Raw genomic sequence first — 20025 nt, 5'->3', positions numbered from 1 at the left:
ATAATCCCAGCAAAGGAATAAACTTTGAGAAAGATGACTCAAAGAACTCGGAACAGGTCTTGCATTCAAGATAATAAAACATCCCACATTTATTTGACTATATTTGCATATAATCATACATCAGTGATACAGAATATGTAGCCATAGTTAAACATCTACAATTCTCCATGGATTTATAATGGTTACCTGAGCATTCATTATTCACACAGCCAGTTGAGGTTTTTTTGCTGTATTTTTTTTTAAACTAGCATCTTTAAATCCATTAACATATTACAATAAACATTTTTTAAACATTGACAAGCTTACTAAGTATTGCTTTTTTTTTGTTATGAAATATATGCGTTTATTGATAAATGATCATTCCTCATGAAAAAGTTTTATGTTCACTTTTCCCCCCACAAAATAATTGTTTTAAAAAGTTGGTTTTCTTCCAAAAAAGTGACCTAAACAAACCCTCCATTAAATAAATTGCTGACCTGTGACAGAATAAAGAAATACTATCCTCTTTATCAACATGTCAGAAGTAAACCCAGAACCAATACAAAAATTTGTATTACATGAATGCAAAGCTCCAAAAGAAGAGTATGGCACTTACATGACTGGGACACCATAAAAAAGTCCAGTGATTATTTTAAGTAAAAAAATTAAGTTCTCTGTATTAATTGTCTTCATTCATGTTTGAAGTGAAACTGAATTGTTAGGGTTTGTTTTCAGTACTATGAGATTTGCACCAGTCACTAACATTTGGGCTAGTAGGTGATATATCAAAACCCCAGCATTCGTTGATGGGAGAAGAGATTAAGTCTAAGCTTTCAACCCTGCTAACACCACGAATTTTAATTGTGCCAAAACAGAGTAAAGGGTTTATAATGCAGAATGATCCTTATTCAACTTTGGCAGTCAGAAAAAAATAAAAACACCCTATTCTTTGTGCTCTTCTCTTATGGCAATTAACAAATACTGTATAACGTTTCATTTTTTTAAGCTTCTTTATATCTCAATTTCACATAAAAATTTAAAACTGAAAACCATAGATGATTGAAAAAAAACTCTGTAGCCACTGCCATTTAGACTTTCATTCAGGAAAGCATCTTTGTTTACAAAAGCACTAATTATAATTGTATTGGCATTAAGCACGTATTTACATTTAAGCGTGTGCTTACAAAGAACTAGTGTTTTCCTGAATAAGGATGGACTTAAAGCACATGCCCAAGTGTTTTTCTGAATTAGGACCTTAACTGCCTCATAAGCAACTAATAACTGTTTTACCTTTCTATGCAAAACTCTCATCAATAGCAAAGAGATTTCCATGCTAAGAATGGTTACAAGATCAGACTTGGAGTTACCTAATAATTTGTGCAGTTTCAGTTTGGTAAATTATACCTCTGGTTTTATCTTCAAAACTATGTCATCTACAATGAGTACAAGTTTAAAAGAGGTGTTCTGCTAAAAGAATGGTGAGCTACAGAATTTATGATAAAATAATTTTAACTGTGGTCACAGAAATAGTTTACAAATTAAAATACACTAAACATATTTGCAAATGTAACAGGATATGACATTTGTAGAAGTGCAGCACTTGTTTTGGCTAAGAATTAACAAAACTCATATCACTGGGAATTACTGCAGTCACTTTTTACTAATACAATTTTATTGAAAAACCTATTTTGAAAGAAATCTATAAAACAAGTTATGATAAATACTGAAGAGGAGCGTAGAATAGATATTTTTAAAAGTTTTATTATAAATAAATCCAGCCAGGGGATGGGGAAAGGTAGAAAATATTTAAACAGAAAATCCAAAATATATGTAAGTATATTTACATATAAATATATTTTAACATAAAAATGTGTTAAAAAAACAAAAACAAAAAACACCTTATGCTCTGATCCTGCATAAACTTACACATCTGCTGAACTTCACATCCTGTGAACACTTACATTGGACTTCAAAAGGTCTCCTAAGTGCGTAAAATATATCATGTGCCTAAGCCTCTTCAGGATCAGGGCCTTAGTTTGTAAAATTAATCATCCTAGTATGCTAAAACATAAGGTATCTGACTTAACTTACAAAAATATTTTCCAAATATACTATTTGCTGCTGCTTCTTTTTGCAAGAGCCTCTCTGATTTGGCGATCCAGTTCACTTACTATATGGTCTTCATGGTTATACACACCTGTTCTCAACAACGTATCTCTCTCTTCTATCAGGCGAGTGAGATAATCATCCAAGCTTTCATTTAATTGTCTAGTATGAAGACTACCCACTTGCTCAACTGAAATATCTCTGGAATCTTGTGATTGCTTTTTGTCTTCTTGTTGCTTTAGCCTGACAATAAAAGAAGTACATCATACAGGTAAAGGACACACAAAATTCTGTCCTGTTAAATACATTCTAGATGGATTTTTACTGAAATTTCTTACTGAAGTAGTAGAAATCAAAGAATTTTTTTTTAAAAGTAACACAAACTAACCCTTGCTTGATTAAATTTAAAGGAAGCCTTTCGAATCTAAGAATACCTTAGATCACTTGTGTACATATTACCATGATTTCATCAAGGTTTCTGCACTGATAATGCAGTTTAAAAACCCACATAAGTGATCAAGCTCAGGTTTCAAAATTACTTGAAGCATAATAATAAATGGAGGACAATATTAGATGTACTTAAAATATAAAGATATGGGCCAAGAGGAGAGTTGAAAGAATCACCATTAGTGTAGCTTTTTATGAAGCAGTTCTGCTTAGAGTTGAGGGTAAAAAAGGCTTGCTGCAGTATAAGCACAATCATGACAAAAGCTGGTTATAGTGGCCTTTGGCATAGATTTTCTATAATACAAGACTCTTACATTTTATAAATGAGCGATTTTTTACCTAAGGGACACTAAACTGTGTTCTTTTACTAGATTGACAGTCAATTAAAATTTGATTTAACTGAACCTTCCCCTATTTTGAGGCAGAGGGAAAAAATCCTACAAATGCTATAATACCTGTTCAGTTCATTTCTAATATCCTCCAGCTCTTTTCGCTCTGTTTTCCCCATTTCCTTCTCCTCTGCTGCCAAATAGCGCAGTCTCATGTGTTCCAGCTCTTGTTGCTGCTTTTTAAGGCGAGCCATAGCATTCTCTTGCTCACGCTAAGGCGGGGAAAAAAAAAGCAATCATTTGACATTAAATATTACTGATAAAAAAAAGTGCTAATTCTAACAAATCTTACAGTGTTTCAGAATCCACAAGTAATAATATGGAAACCGTAACTAAGTAGCACAAGTCAATACAAAATATTTAATGTAGATATGAGATTAATTCTGATGTTGGTCACAATGAATAAGATTGAGGCAAAAGATTGCCTCAGTCAAGATCACACTAAACATTTGTCCACAACAGATTGCAACTGAAGCTGAGGGCAAAAGTACTAGCTCAACTAGTAGCAGACTATCCAAGGGGTATATTTAGAGGTGGTGTGCAAGAGTCTGAAGATATTGCTTAAACTGAAACACAGACTAGTGTCTTAAATACCGCTCAAGTAGCTACAGTAACAGGGGTTATATAAATACCTAGACATAAAATTGTACGCACAAAAATTCAATACAGTGAGAATTAATATTTCAAAGCCCTAAGTTAACTGTATGCGACTCTCTCCCCCTACTAGCCCTGCTATGCATAGCACCACAAAGTTTTGTTCGGCAGAGATAAATTTATATTGTGAAAAGAACTACTTTTTAAACTGGTATCCAGTCTTAGGGCATGTCTACATGAACATTTAGTTCGCTGCAAGCTGGGATGTGAATCTACCCCGCAATAGCCTGTCATACACTGTCATTGTGGATCCTGTTGATATGCACTAACAGATAGCGTGCTTTAATCTGCTCCTGTTTCAAAGTGTGTAGATCAAGCCACATTAATGAACTGGACATTTAAGGTGCTGGAGGATAGTGTGGGGTAGATTCACACGCCAGCTTGCTGCAAACTAAATGTTCACGTAGACAAGCTCTTAGAAAGTCAGGGGTGAAAATCTAAATATTTAGATTTCTTCTTACATTTATTCAATTTTTAAACTCTGAATAAAAGCCCAGAGGGGGAAAAATGGAACAAAAATTAACTCAATATACATTTTTTAAAAACTTCGTTCAATTCCTAAATGGGTTTTTCAAAGTCCCATAATCTAAGATATAGTGCCTTGCCCAGCATCAAATATTACATTTTATAGCAGAACAAGGGACAAAACCTAATTCTTCTTGGTGATATTCAATTGCCTTAACAAGGACTATCCTTTCGTTTCCTCTTGTCTTCTGACTAATGCTCTACATAACCCTGCTTCATTTACTGCACACAGTCCATCCTGTACACTACAATAGGCAGGGGTCCTGGAGGGAAAAAACAACATATGATCACGTTATTAAATACTACGCCTTACTGCATGGTCCCCCTTAATTCTGGCACATCTTAACTTGCGCTTGCTTGACTTTGCAAAATTTTACATTTTTTGCATGAGTTTTACTCTCCACGGTCTGACTTCATTAATAAAATCTATTTGTGCAGTATACGTAATTCACCAGTCCTAGCACCACTAGCGAGCAGAAAAGAAGAGAAGAATTAGGAAAGGACAGCAACCTGTAGGTGCCAGCAACTGAAGAGAGAGTATCCAACAAGGAAAGAACAGATTTTGTGATGATTAGTAAATGAATGAAGCAACTACCAGGTTGCAGCCCTGCAAATGTCTTCATGAAAACGCTATGTCTCTCTTACCATGAGCCAGCTGCTGACTTACAGGCTAGATGAATGTCTGCTTACTAAAGCAGAAGTAGTTTCCCTACTGACTTGCAGACTGGAGCAAAGGACAGTAAGTCTATTTTGCTATATGGGTTTTGGACATAGTGAATAATCCTACTGAAATGGGGCATTTGGTATTAAATTCAATGGGGCAAAGAGACTATGACCTCTTTAATATCACAATATGAAACAGAGCACACAATCTGTAGAAGGATACAGTACTTATAGGTCTCAGCATCCACATAAAGGCAACTTTCAGTAGGAAAGAATAGGTAAAAAGGCGGAAGAGTAACATCCTAATTAATGTGAAAGGCTCAGTTCACTTGGGACAAAACTTCCAGAGTTGTTCACAATTCTACTTTTGTCCAGAAGAACTGTAGGAAAGGTTCTCCTTAATGGTTAAAGCTCCAAACTCATTTAATCTCCAGGAAGAGGTAAATGCCTAAGAAAAAAGTTACTTCAATGGTAAGAAAGAACAATGACCATATCATCCTGGGCTCAAATGGAGATTGGTACAATGTCAGCAAGACCAGATTAAATTTACATCTACGTAAGAAGTCAAAAGGTTGGTCTGATCATCTTGACTGCACAAAAGTTTAGAAATATGGAGAGGAGGATCCAGTGCTTTTCCATATATCCTCAAAGCTTTTGGTGCTCCCACTAGAACCTGCAAGCAGCTTAGTCTTTGTGAAAAGACGAGAAAGAGAAAATAAAGTCAGCCTCCAATTAAGGCAGTGTTAAGATTAATACTAAAAGGAGGAAATAAGGCTGCATACAGAGACAGTGTTAAACCTTGGTTGTACAGTTTTGATTGGACTTCAGGAGATTATCCACCATCTGAATATTCAGGAGATTATCCACCATCTGAATAGAGTAAATCCGGAAGTTTCAGCCTCTCCGTCTCTAGATAGAAAAAAAGAGTCTAGGAACATGCGTTCAAATAGCTGACCATGTGGCCTTTCAGAAGACCCTCAACAACAGGAAGTCTGAAGAGGTTTGTTAGAGAACTCCTTGAAACAGCTGCCACTAAAAGGTGGAATGCCCAACCACCATTATTTACTTCATCTAGTCCCACCTGATTTTCTTGTTGATGCTACCTAAACAATGATAAAAGAGGTATAGAAGAACCTCACTTGAACACAGCAGTGAGAAGATTTGACGTGCCAAGCCATCTTTACCCAGTGTCTGGGAACAACTGGACCATTTTTGTGACTGTAGGGTACAGCTGTGTCTACCTGTGGGGTTTCCTAGAAGGCCAGCACCCTGCAGAGAACCCTACTCCTTTGGCTTGAGAACTAGCCCAGATGTTGAAAGTTTCTTGTATATAGGAGGATGACATTATGATGTTCTTTCAGCCCAGATCAGAATTCTGAAGAGAAGAGCTCCAAGGGCCTCTCTCTCCTCTTTAAACCTGTATCACAATACAAACTGCTTAGTTGATATGTTCCAAAGGATTGCTATGGATTCTGACGAAGGAGTGAATTTCTAGAAGAAATATCCTATAGTCCTTAGGTCGAGCTATACTTCAACTAACCTCCTTCTATACTGCTGCTCCTGTCATGTAAAGGAAACTCAGATGGGTATCCTAGGTCCTCAAACTTGTTTCTCTCAAGATTCAGACAGAGAGATTCTGGGGGAGATTTCACTTAATTATCGGAAAATTTTCACCATCTCAGCAAACAAACAAGCTGGAAAGGTGTTGTATAGATTTAAGTTCTCTTCTTGGTAGTCTCCTCAAAAGAGCAAAAAGGTCTGAAGAGGTTAGGAGTGAAGCCTGTCTGTACACAATATTATCTGTATTACCGCAGAATATCATGAGGATGGAAGGTGAAGGAAGCATCAGAGGGTTGTGAATGGAATGAACAGAAATATTTTGATTGTATCCTTCAGTGTGTGGAATGTGTCACCGAGGAGAATCACCTCCTTGAGGTGAGAATAGGATCTGGCGCTTAGGTGGTCCAAGCTCCTCAAAAGGCAAGCCTGAGCTCTTGCTGAGGTTTGGCATAAAGCAGTGGCTTTGGAGAACTGAAAGAACCATGTTGGGGACCTAGGAAGCACTCTGAAAAGAAGAAACATCATATAAGGATTATCTAAGTAATGCAATAAACTGATACCTTCCCATTTAAGGCTGCCCAGTACAATCACCAGGAGTTTCAGTGTCTTGGGAACAAAGACACAACAAAAGGCAAGACAACATGCTGGTAGTATCATTTCGACAGCAAAGAAAACTCAAGTGTGCTAGAAAGTGAATGTACACATTTTTTAGGTTGATGGACCAGAATCATCTTTGGCTGGGTGGATACAAACTAGGAAAAGGCTAGAAACCTCTAGATTCTTTCTTAGTCAAAAGACAGTCTGGAAGTCCTCTTTTATGCTGGAATGGGCTAACAGCCCCCATGTCTAGAAGTTTCTTGATACAGGTAATAATTACTAATCATTTATAAGGGTCACAAATGAGGGACAAGCCAAACAGCAGTCACAGATGGGGTCTGTGGAGGTAACTGTGAGGGAGACCTTGTGGAGAAACAAGGCCTACATGACACTATCTTTGTCCTGCATTGATCATTTCATCCTGGCAGGATGGGTTGCATCAGGCCTTCCAGCCTTGCAAACAGGCTGAAGCAAAACTTCCCTGGAAGTGGAAACAGAGCTGATTGGTGATTGTACAAAGCAATTTTTTCTAAATGGGCAGAGAACAGAGAGGGAGCTGCTGCAGTGTGGCTCTGGAGATAGTTTAATTTGAGTGTGTTGAAGTGCCTCTTGTCCACACAAACTGGGAATTGATCTCCAAGAATCTTTTCTCCAATGACAGCTGGGGACAGTATTTCCCAGCAGTGTCAAGATTAGTAAATTGGGTACAGTATGATAATTTCTGTGTAACACATTTCTGATCAGATAAGCAAATCTTAACTAAACTTATTGCAATACAATCCTTCCACACAGTAGAAGACCAAGTCTGGTATATTTACTGCAGTCATTTTTTATTTAATTACTTTTGTGGGTTTATATTAGATTATTATAAAAACAATAAAAAATAAGCACTTTTATACCTTAAGAGGATCAAACAAAACAATAATGTGAATTACCTGACTAGATGTGTCACTGGAAGATGTACTTATATTTTTAGCATTGTCCTTTTCTCCTTTTTCAATACTACTTTATCACAACTATCTAAGACCAATCTTCCCCTGAAAAATCCATAAAGTACATGGGAAGTGATCCCATAGACTACAATGACAATTTATGGTGTATAATGTAATTATGTAGTTTAAAATGCAAACCTACATTCTAAACTACATAATATTATTTACCCAACATAGCTATTTGTAATCCTTTATAGTCTGTCAATCTGTATGCTGAACATACATAAATCACATTTGTTTATGAAACAGTCTGAACAAATGGAAACTAGCTCCCCATATAATTCTTCAATAAAGGAAAATGATGTCAAAGAATGTACATTATTTGTTTGATATGGATAGGAGAGTTAGCATACAGTATGTGAAAATCATACTATGTATGATACAATTCAAAGCTAAGATTTAGTACTAGACCAGATCAGAGGTCACAAAAAGAATGGATCCTTTGTAAAACTCAGATTTTGGGAAGGGAGGGTGAAGGAAAGATTCTTTACCCTTATTTGGTAATGAAAATTGCTTCCCTTTATCAAAGGCTCTTTCAGATAACCAAAAACCCAATCACACTTTCAATACCAAATTATGCAACAAGCTCCGTAATCACTGGTGCTAAAAGTAGTTTATTGTGTAGGATTATTTCAATTTTAATGGAAATTAGTGAAAAACATCTTTTGAAACCAGGAAAAGATATATAAAATGATGTAGCATTCTCACCTTCATTTACAGTATCTATATTACATACTACTCACACTTAATTGACAAAACAAGAACAAAATTAATTTTTTGCAATTTCTATAATGTTAAATACTTTCAGTATAAATCTTCTACATATTAATAAGAAATAGGAAAAAAAGGTCTCAATTTTCCGTTGCTGAAATCATGACACTTGGACTGCCACTGCAAAAATTTATACTGCCACTGATACTTTGAGGTAACTCTAATGCAACCATTAATCCGATTATTAAATATCCTCTAGTAGGGTTGCTGAACAATTTGTATAGTGGGGGTGCTGAAAGCCATTGAACCAAACTGTAAACTCTGTATATAATGGAAATCTCAAGCCAGAGGGTACGGAAGCACCCCCAGCACCCGTAGTTCCAGCACCTATGTTCTCTACCAATTTATCTTAAACGAAAAAACATGGTTAATACATTTTAAAAATGTATTTGATCTGAGCATTCCATTTGTAATACTCCTAACCTGAGGACAAACTGAAGAGTATTTTCAGGTCTGAAACTGCACTCATTGCTTACTGAGCTGTTGCTCTCCTCATGTGGCAGATGTATGCCTTAGACAGATACTTTGCCTGGATGGGTAATTTTTATATTACATCATCAAATTTTGAAGTTTAAAATCTGAAGATGGTTACTGAGCCCTGGAGCAGTCTAACTGGTTTCACTAAATGGTTGGAAAAAGTGTGAAACGTTCCTGAAATATATATCCTCAAATGAATATCTGCTCGCAGAGCAGAGAACTACAGCTGCTGTAGGAACTGCAGAAAAGCAAGAGGAGCAGCAGTGTGGTAGGAGATGAAGGCTGATAGTGCCTCTGAACTGAAGGTACCCCTAGTCAGGTATACCAGGCCTTCAAATATCAACAGTCCCCAGTGCGGCAGTGGGACAAGGTAACCTCAGAAGACCCAGACGCCCATGGACGTCAGCACACTACACTTTGTATTTGCTGAAGTGATTCTTTTTTTTAAAATGAGACAGAGTCCTGTGGCACCTTATAGACTAACAGAAGTATTGGAGCATAAGCTTTCGTGGGTGAATACCCACTTTGTCAGATGTTCATTGGTTATCTGATCCGACACCATTCTATCACTCTCTTCATATTGACAGTCTCACTCTCCCTGCCTTCCATGCTGTCCTGTCCTTCCCGTCACTTTTCCTCCCTCTATAATCATTTATTCCTTTTGCATGTTCTTATCCTCAGGTTAACTCTGCACTCTTGCTGTTCCTCCTTACTCCACCAATGACCCCATATCACCACCAAAAAACAAACAAACAAACAACCCCAAACATGTATAGTTAACAAGAGGTGCGCCAATCCTCTGATTATTTATGCCTAATATATTCTTTCCCCAATCCTTCATTTCTTTGTGTGTCTTGAGATTGCACGCCCTTTGGGGCAGGAATGATATCTTCTTAATGTTTGCACAGTACCTTTCACAATGGGGCTCTAAATAATGATTTTGGGCCTTTGGTACTACAGTAATTTAAACATTAATTAATTAATCAATCAGTAAGAAAGAAAAATAATCAGATTGTAAAAGAATCCCATCATGCTGCCAGGTGCTCTAGTTAAGAGGCTCTTCAGTCAAAAGAGGACAATCTATTTTGCCATAGCTGCCTATAAATCCAAAGGGGAGATGTAAACATACATACACTAGACTAAACAATGGCTAAATAGCAGCCACTATTCACTCTCCCACTCACGCATACCATGCAAGTGTGTGGGAAAAAAATTACGATTGAAGCTAAGGAACTCAAGTAAAGTTTTCTGAAAATAACCCAGAGCTGACAAGTCAGGAGGAGGGCCTGGATGGTTTCAAGACACAGTTTTTAACCAAGACTTGGACCTCCATCTGTTTTTTCTTTTTTTTAAACAAAGATTTACATCCCATCCTTGGCTAAATTACTTATAAATTAATCAAATTAATTACTCTGAGTGGATAAGCAGGAGGCTGGACAAGATAGAGCTGATGTCAGCCAATAAGGTCTGTGTTGTTTTAAACAAATCCATCAGTTCTGCTTTGAACAAATCCATAGAGTACAAATATGGTAAGAGACCTAAATCCTACAATAAAACCTCTTATCCCAAAATGTACATAATTCTAATTTTAAGCGTAAACATTGTTTTTGTTAATTTTCCAGACCAGAAAAGGGAGATTATCAGCCTTCAAAACTGACATAAAACACTGTTGCTAGTTACAGCTGCAATGGTAATATGCTGCATTATTCTTAAAAAGTGATTTCCTGCATCACTCAAACATTTGTTAAATTTTACATCTCGAGCCTGCAAAGTCTTAAACGTGTGTAACTCAGCACAGGAGTAGTTCCACTAACTTTAATGGCTCTACTTCCATGAGCAAAATTACACGTGCCTAAATCTTTGCAGGATCTGGGTCTAAGTTGGTAAATTTTAAAGGCCAAGATTTGAAAACTTTGAGTTGTAAAGGAAAAAAATGCACGTACATGCACCAAATGTGCACATTTTTGAATTTTTGATCTTAATTTTGAGTAAGACATTTTGTTAAGCAGTACAAATTAAAAAGTTACGATAAATACCTTCAAGAAAAAATGGGAATGGGCACGAAGGAGAAAGATCTGAGGGGCCTTATGATATTGTGAAAACCCACAGTCTATTTTATAAACTTTATACACCATGATCAAATCTGTTAAAATGTGTAATTTTGTAGTTTTCATATTTAAAGATGAGCCTATGTCACAAACATCCGTGTGCTTCAGGCCTTTCTCTAGTTATAACTGGTATTATGTTTTATTATCCAAAATTTCTAGATATAGAGAGAAATTAAGAACTTCTTCCTTTTAATGTCAAAACAAAATTTTCAAAGTTACAATGCACAAACTTCATTTTCTACAGAATATAAAGCCATCACAGCAGTGTTCTAACATAACTAGTTCTCAAAGAAAAAGAAAATGCTATAATTAAGGAAATATGGACTTTTAAAGTTGAAAAATCAGAAGAAAAGAACATTTTGCTAAAAATACTCAGCCAGCTGATTATGCTTTTTTATTTCATAAATTGACTGTACTAGGTCACCTTTGAGTAATGGAAAACTCTGTTTAAACAGTTCTTTGGCAATGGGCACAAAGCATTAGATCTCATTTCCAAGACTTACCAGCTGGGTTCTGTCATTAACATTTATTAACAATCTAAGATATGTCTTTCAATGTCTAATTCTCACTACACAAATGTTTTGTATAGTCCTCCAGAGGGCTTTGGTGTGACAAATTACTGGCACAGATTACAACCCTGTGGCTATTCACCCAAGGCAACACAAAATTAATATGGTACTAATCCAATTTAAACAAGAAATTGGATGAACTATTGCAATTCCACAAATTATCTGAACTAAAAGCTGATGTGGAATTCCTGAAGGCAACTAAATTTCCAAATTTATATTCAGACACAGTCCACGGGTTCCTGATCAGTTTTGCTTTTTAAATTTTTAAATAAATTTGAAGTGCCAGATTGACTAAATCCTATTTATCAATAGAATAAAGTATAGGATTAACAATAGTAATATAAGCATTAATATATTATTTCTCACAAAAAAAGCCTCCATCTAATTTTAAGAGGACTACTTTCAGGGATAAAGTTTTAGGGGAGTTTAAATGGTTCAGATATCTAACAAGGGTTTCAGTTGGTCCTGGACTGGAACCACTAGTTTAAAGTTACCAAACTTATCATCTACTGATGGTTTTTGTCACTACCCATCTGGCATGACTTGAACCAGTGAACTAAAGGTGAAATGCATCTAACAGGAATCTAAATAGTTTTTAAGGGAAAACAAACAAACAAACAAAAACAGGCAGGACATTTTAGTGCTTCCTTTGGGAAATCCAGCATCTGGTATGAAAAGATTAGAGGCAAATGATCACCCTGTCATGCATAAGTACACCTCTACCCCGATATAATGCGACCCAATATAACACGAATTCGGCTATAATGTGGTAAAGCAGCATTCCAGGGGGGCAGGGCTACGTGCTCCAGCGGATCAAAGCAAGTTCGATATAACACAGTTTCAGATATAAGGCGGTAAGGTTTTTTGGCTCCTGAGGACAGAGTTATATCGGGGAAGAGGTGTACTTCAGAAATATTATGGGCTAATTTCTGACACCTACAATAATTAGACAAAAGGAACAATCTGAGGACAGCACATAAAACTGAACCTTTGATTTTCTATCTATTATCAAATATACATTGCACTAATTTCTTTGATTTATCTGTAAGTTATAAAATAAAGAGCACTGAGAATTTCGGATCTCAAATTCATTGAGTTCAGATCTGGGCACTCAAATTGACTGGCTTATCCAAAGATTTTGACAATGACCCTGCCTTAGGCTCCATAACCCTCTGTGATTAGCACCCAAATTTCTCCTCTCCTCCCAACAAGATCATTGGACTCTCACTGAAGGACCTTCCTGAAGCTTCAGTTATTCATTAGATTGTGTTTTCTCTTCATGGGGGAAGGAAAGGAAAGGTAGAGAAGTAGCAGCATCCTGCTTATCCCTTCCCATATCCAGAAAGGGTCTCCTTTTGAGCAGATATCCAAATAGCTAGCTCCTCCTCCTTCCCAATCCAGTAGACTTTCCTTTCCAATCCACAGATGTAATTTTCTGAGAGCAACTGGTTGGCCTATTCTTCAGTAATGTCTCTGCTAGATCCTGCTAGATTACTCCTTTATGGACTGCACCAGAAAGATCTCTAGTACTGCAGGAAAAAGAGTGAGTTAGCCCCCCCTTCTTGCTTTTCCTCCTGGGTGTCTATATTCTGAGGAGATTAGAGCCCCCTTCATGCCACTGCATATCTTATGGAAAAACAGGGAAGGCAGTTTTTATACTGCAACCTGGATCATACACATCAAAACCTTGCAATGGAAAAGCAGGGGAACATAATCCAAAGAGTTATTGAGTCCTGCTGAATTAGACTTGGATTCAGGGAGCTGAGGTGCTCATTTATTCTGTGATGGGTGTCCTTAATGCTGGAGTGAATTAGAAGTGCCTCTCCTTGAAAAGTAGCCCTTCTACAAAGCAAAAAAAGGATGGGAAACAGGGGTGAAGATGGAGTATGAAAAATGAAGACCCTTGTTTGAATCCTCAGTCTTTAAATGTATTAGGCTTTGTTTTGATCTAGGAATTGGTAAAATTCTTGCTTTTTCTAGTGTGTTTGACTGTACCTAACGGAAGTGCTTATGGAATCTTAAATTACTGCAAGCACAAACCATACGATATTTATAGAAGGCAGTAAGTAAAGGAAAAATAATATACTGGCATGTATATGCATTACTGAGGATGAAGGAACTGCTGCTACATGTTTGCTTAAGAGAGATTTTAAATGCCTCACTGACAAACACAGAAAAATCCACAAAAACAAACCAACCAAAAAAAACCTCTACTGGCATCACTGATGGGAAAATTCAGAGACAGGAAAAAATTGTGTAACCTGTGATTTCTGGATCTCTCTAAGTTAGCTGTATTCTGCAATATTCTACAAATTCTATCACTCTTTAAAAGCTAAGGCCCAGATTTTTAAAGGTATGTAGGTGTTGCAGTATACCACACTGAAATACCCAACTGATTTAGGAGCATACATTTATTTTTCAAAAGTGATTTAGGCATTTAGGAGCCAAAATTCTATTGACAGTGGGATTTTTGGCTCCAAAGTACCTATATCCCTTTTGCAAATGAAATTTAGGCTTCTAGATACCTTTAAAAATCTGGGCCTAAGTATTCTTTATGACCATATAGCTGTCACAGTGTAAACTGATCTACCGATGCCTGTTAAGTCAGTTTTGCAAAAAACCAAAAACACAAACAAAAACAAGCATGCTTCCAAACCAACAGCAGCAAAGATGGGTACTTACCTCTACCCTTCATTCAACACACTACAGTTAGGATGTAGACTTTGTAAGCCTTAAATTTTTTTTTTAAGTATTTAAACACACAAGCAATTTTTACCCCTCAGTCACACTTCTGTTGGAAAATACAGAAAATTAAACACACAAAAACCAGAGACTAATGCAACAAGGTTTAATTCAGTTAATACTGTCAAACATGAATCTATAATGGATCCTCAGATACATGGGCACCTCATCCCCACCAGGAATAGATTAAAATTCAAGAGGGTTTCATTGCTTATGTTCCAGTACTACAGAATATGGTTTACAAACTTTACTCACAGTGATATGCCATCATAACCTGAGATACCTGGAAAATGAGATATTTAACTAAAACAAAACTCTAGGTTAGGTACATTGTAGGTAGCCACTTCCTGTTTAGCAGGAAATCTCCATCCACTATTACAAAGTCTACTTCTCAACTGCACAGTATTTCTGGACACATGATTTATACCTCTACCCTTCCATTTGACATTGTAAAGGAATTTGGGGCAAATTCCATAAGAGGTCGGGCAGCAAAGAACTTTTCCAAGTAATTCTTTTGATTTTGCAGCTAGTGGTGATGGCGCAGGTTCAGAATCAATGCTCTATTTCTCCCTACTATTGAATGAGACATTCTAGATTTTCTTAAAACAGTCCTGAATGCAATGTTAAGGTTGCACAATTAAAGTAAGGGTGTAAAAGAGAAGAAATGCCAGTTCAGAGTCTAACAGTGACATTAACTCAACTGCATTATTCATGCATAGCATTTTTCATTCTTGTTTTTCTGGTTCAATGCTGAATATGGTTAAATATGTTAAATATTGCAGTTTCTGGCATAAAATATAAAAACAGGATGTGCGCCATGGCCAAGATAAACCACTGTAACTTTTTATTTTTTTGACTTTTTCCAGCAGATGCTTACTGAGCATCCTCAGAAGTAACCTCTCTTTTTTTAAATCACCCCAGTTCCAAGCCAAGCAAAGACCTTGGTCTACAATGAGAATTATGTCCAAGTTTAAGTTCCAAACTTCAGTCAGTTGTTCAGCCGTAAAAATAAGTGTAGTCAGAATTCTTTTTTTAAACTTTGGGCAATAGATATTTTTCCATTTTTCCTATACTCAAAAATAGATGAAGAGATTTTGCTAAAAATGACTGTCAGACAAAGCCCATTTGCAAAAAATTCCAGCCCAAAGCTGACTGTTTAGGAAAGTTTTGACCGTTTTAAACATACACTGGTAGTTACAATGGAAATCAATACGCAACAATAGCAGGCATGACTAGCACATAATATTAAAAAAATAGTTTTTATCATAGAAACACAAAGAAAAAGACTACTACATCCTTATTGTGCATGTGCTCTACCCTATTTACATACCTGTTTTAGTCTTGCAAGTTCTTTCAGAGCCCTTGCCCACTGTTGCTTGTAGTGCAGCTTTGATTTGGTAGCTGATTCCAACTTTCTTTCAAGTTCAACCTTATGGTGATTAAAATCATATCAGCTGAAACACTATACTAGTGGTAACAATCATGGAAAGATTATACATACAAAGAGTCCGTTCAAGAAAAGTGCTTATGCAGTATAACATACGACATCATCTAAAGCTGTTATGTAATTTAATGTAAATATTATGACACATGAACATTTTCTTGTTTAAAATATAGCCTTATTTTTATTGTCTAGCAGTCTATACAAAAAGAACTAGATCCATCTCAGCCCCAAGACAGCTAATGTAAACTTTTTTTAAAGTCTCAAAGCGGTGAAAAACACATGCATTTTTCTATAATAAGCTCTAATTGTTAGCATTCCAGTTTAAGGGGCACTCTAAACTTTTAGGGCCAAATCTTGCCTTTAGAGGTGTAGGCAGCTTACTAAAGCAAATATATGTCTCAGAGGGCAGAATTTGGACCTTTGATTTGGGGGGGGGGGGGGGGAATCAGGAAAGTTGGCCTAGGTTTCATTGTTATCCTCTATACACAGGCAAATTTGCTATAGAACACTGCAAAAATATTTTGTTGTTTAACTTATCATTGATCAAGATATAAAACCAACTAAACAAATATTTGAAGATTACATTAGAATGGTAAAACATGGTAAGAGATAGTTACAATTATAGGCAAATACTTGTTCAGGCTATATTTAAAGTATACAGAAGCAACTAGGCACCAGTGGGAATAAAAAAAATATTTATTTTTATATGCACTAAGCAATCTGTTATACCTGCATTAAAGCCAATTTGGCTAATTTTCAGGAATGCGCTGCCTCAATGTCTCAAATTAAGAACCAAGTTAATTATTGTGGCCAATACAGAGTTGGAGTTTTATTAATTAAACGATAACAAAAAATCTGTCCAGTTTCAGTATAAATTCTCTCATATCTGATCTGACAAGTTGTGATACAAACAGAATGGCTAATTTTATCATTTCTGAATTGTGAATGATTTTGTAAAATTGTATCATAAAATTATTGTGTCATGGAAAGCCTACATATGTGGCTCCACCATGGGTTAGCAGAGTTGTGTCATATCTCTGCCAAGCCAGAACCAATGGTAAGTGATGTGCAATCATCTATTCAATGTAAAACATCTTGGAACAATAGGTTAGCTCTAGCTGAGAAAGATACCCTCCTCTTGTTTGAAAAGGGGGATGTGGGCAGTATTTGAGAGAAATGGAAAATTGCCAGGAGAACTAAAGGAAGTACGTAAACACCAGCAGCAACCCATAAAAGGGACTCACATGGGGGAACTAGGGAGAAAGCCTTTTTGTACCAGATTAAGATGAGGAAGGCGGCTGCTGGGACCGTGCATGCAAGGGAAGCGTGTATGCCAGTCTGCTTACCTGACAGAACACAGATGGATCCCCCAAAGACTTCCAAAAGAATGGTTAGCTAGTGAGGGACACAGTGTTTAAGATGTTTTATTGTTTTGTATGACCTGTACTCTCCTGTGCTTTATCTACTAAGTAAAAAGAGCATAAAAACATAAAAGAGGAGGCAATGTGTGTGTGTGTTGACAGCTTCGCAAATACTGCGTGCCCCGACAGAGTTAAACTGTAAACTAGAAGCTTCACATCTGTTGGAGTGGAGTCCTGGGAGAGAGATGTGTTTAAGTACTAGGGAGTTTGGGGCCAGTGCTGAATTCAGAGGGCCTTGGTGGCTGGACAGCAGATTCCAACATGTAGAGGGAGGTGTCAGACAGAAGGTCTGCACCTTGAGAATGTGCATAACGACCTCAAGATTGGTGCAGTGCTGGACTGTGTTCAGGCTCCAGGAGCTTGAAACATTCCAGGGATCCACAGCAATAGAGGTTTGGAGTCCCCTCAGAGCAGCCCTAGTGCGTGGTCAGGCAGGACTGCTCTCTAGGATGTGTGACAAGACATGATTCAAATATAAAATAGTTCAATCTTTTTCCTGACTATTCCTGTTCTAGGCATGGAATACAACTCCGACAAAGAAAATGAAAGGTAAATGTGAAAATGCCACTGCTTTAGAATTATGAATCATCTACATTTATCACAGAGAAGTTTAGCATGATATACAGAAGTATTAAACTTCATGCTACAATTCAGCTACAGAAATTTTAAAATAAATTACATTTTGGTAAGAGAGACACGATATGCTATATCAGAACATTTAGCATGGCTATCCTACCTCAAACTAGCAAAATGTTAGATACTTCAGAAATGGAATGGCAACTCCACAACACGAAAAAGAAAGAAGCCAAACTTAACAGCCACAGCTACTTCCTGAGTAAATACAAGAAACAAATTATCAACCCCAGAAGACCCACCACCCATAAACCTCTGGCCACTACATACAATTTTAAATATGTTGAAAAGCTCTGCATAAGGACTTCAGAAAAAAATAAAGAGACATCTACATCTCACATAATTCCACCTCAAAGAAGAAATCATCAGATGCTCCCACAGAACTGAAGGCGGGTGGGATAGGGGTGGAACTTCAAAAACCTAACACGCAGGAAATCCAAAGCAACTATAAAAAAAACTTTATGACAGCCATCCAACACAAAACCGAAAAGTAGAACCGACTACAACTCCACAATCCACAGAACATAACCTCCAAGAGAAACCACAGCAGCAGGATTCAGCACAAGACACTACCTGACACCCCAACATCAGTCTATCAAGACTGTCACTAAACAGAGTTGAATTATGTAGTCTCTCCAAAGGATTGAGCTTTTGCTCTATCACAAGCATGTGGAGGAACTAGAAGAACCCTTTCACTCACTCAAGGCTGGTCTTCACTACAGGGAGATTGCTGCTGCAAGATTGATTTAGTGGGTCTAGTGAAGACTCACTAAACTGATGGCAGAGCGCTCACTGGTCAACTCCAGCTCTCTGAGACGAGTAAGGGAGGTCGACCAGAGAGCGTCTCCCATCAACGCAGTGCAGTGAAGACACTGGGTAAGTCGACCTAAGCTACGTCGACTCCAGTTACATTATTCACATAGCTGGAGTAGCGTAACTTAGGTTGATTTACCCCCGTAGTGAAGACAAGCCCTCAGTCTCAAAGAATTCTTCCTCAAAGATGACACCACCCACACTAACACATCCCCATCGACAGTTACAAGAAAAGAAAAAAAAATCATCTGACTGGACATCCCCCAGTGGGCAAAACCACACACTTGCTTGTTACACTGATTGCTTCAGGGAAAACAAAAAACAGAACTGAACTCCTTAAACATCACATCCTCTCAACCATCAAGAGGATTGCTATATAGTTCCTGAAGGTCAACCACCAAATTGTGATCACATCAGCAGATAACCACGATGACAACATATCAATGAGACCAACCAACATCTCTCAGAATACACCAACTATAAAAAACTCAAAGACTACTTTGAGTCTACTACAATTCCCACAGGTATTTAAGGATATAAACAAATCCTCCCCCAAAAAACTCCAAGAGAATCGCTACATCATTATCCCCAACCCCAAGGACCGTCTACATGCTTCTCAAAATACAAAAACAAGGGAACCCAGACAGACCTATCATATCTGGTCATGGCACTCTTACTGAAGAAAATATTAGGACTCATAGAAACCATCCTCAAACCACTCCCCACACAAAGAGCCTGCTTCCTCCAGAAACTCTGCAACATTAAACACCACCGTCTTTGCCACCATGGTCTCACCTCCTATACACCAACATCCCTCACAATGACAACATTGCTGCCTGCCTCATATATTTAGTAGATAATGGACAAACCTCAGATATCCACCCCAAACACATCCATTAACTACCATACATTTAACAACAAACACTTTGTCCAAACCATGGAAACAGCCATGGATGTTAGGATAGCTCCCCAATATGCCAACCTTCATAGGCTACGTTGAGGAAGAATTTCTGGACAAATGCACCATGAAACCAATGATATACCTGAGATACAGCAATGATATTTTCATCCTTTGGATAGACTAAACTCCCTCAGATTTCTACAACTTCACCACTACCACCCATCCTTCAAACAC

At 37.2% G+C, this 20025-nt stretch overlaps 1 protein-coding gene across 1 annotated transcript in view; it reads right to left on the bottom strand.

Annotated features, from left to right (window-relative positions):
• Positions 1-1811: 1811 nt before the first annotated feature.
• Positions 1812-20025, bottom strand: part of CEP120 (centrosomal protein 120) — a 67652-nt gene continuing 49438 nt past the window's right edge. The window contains 3 exon segments of the mRNA XM_030566431.1: positions 1812-2328; positions 2988-3133; positions 15910-16008. Coding sequence (XP_030422291.1) covers positions 2091-2328; positions 2988-3133; positions 15910-16008 — 483 coding nt within the window. The 3' untranslated portion in view covers positions 1812-2090.

The sequence above is a fragment of the Gopherus evgoodei genome, chromosome 6 (assembly GCF_007399415.2).
Source record: "Gopherus evgoodei ecotype Sinaloan lineage chromosome 6, rGopEvg1_v1.p, whole genome shotgun sequence".
Classification (NCBI taxonomy): domain Eukaryota; kingdom Metazoa; phylum Chordata; order Testudines; family Testudinidae; genus Gopherus; species Gopherus evgoodei.
Note: the sequence above shows the minus strand (reverse complement) of the source record. Positions and strands in the feature narration are given on the sequence as shown.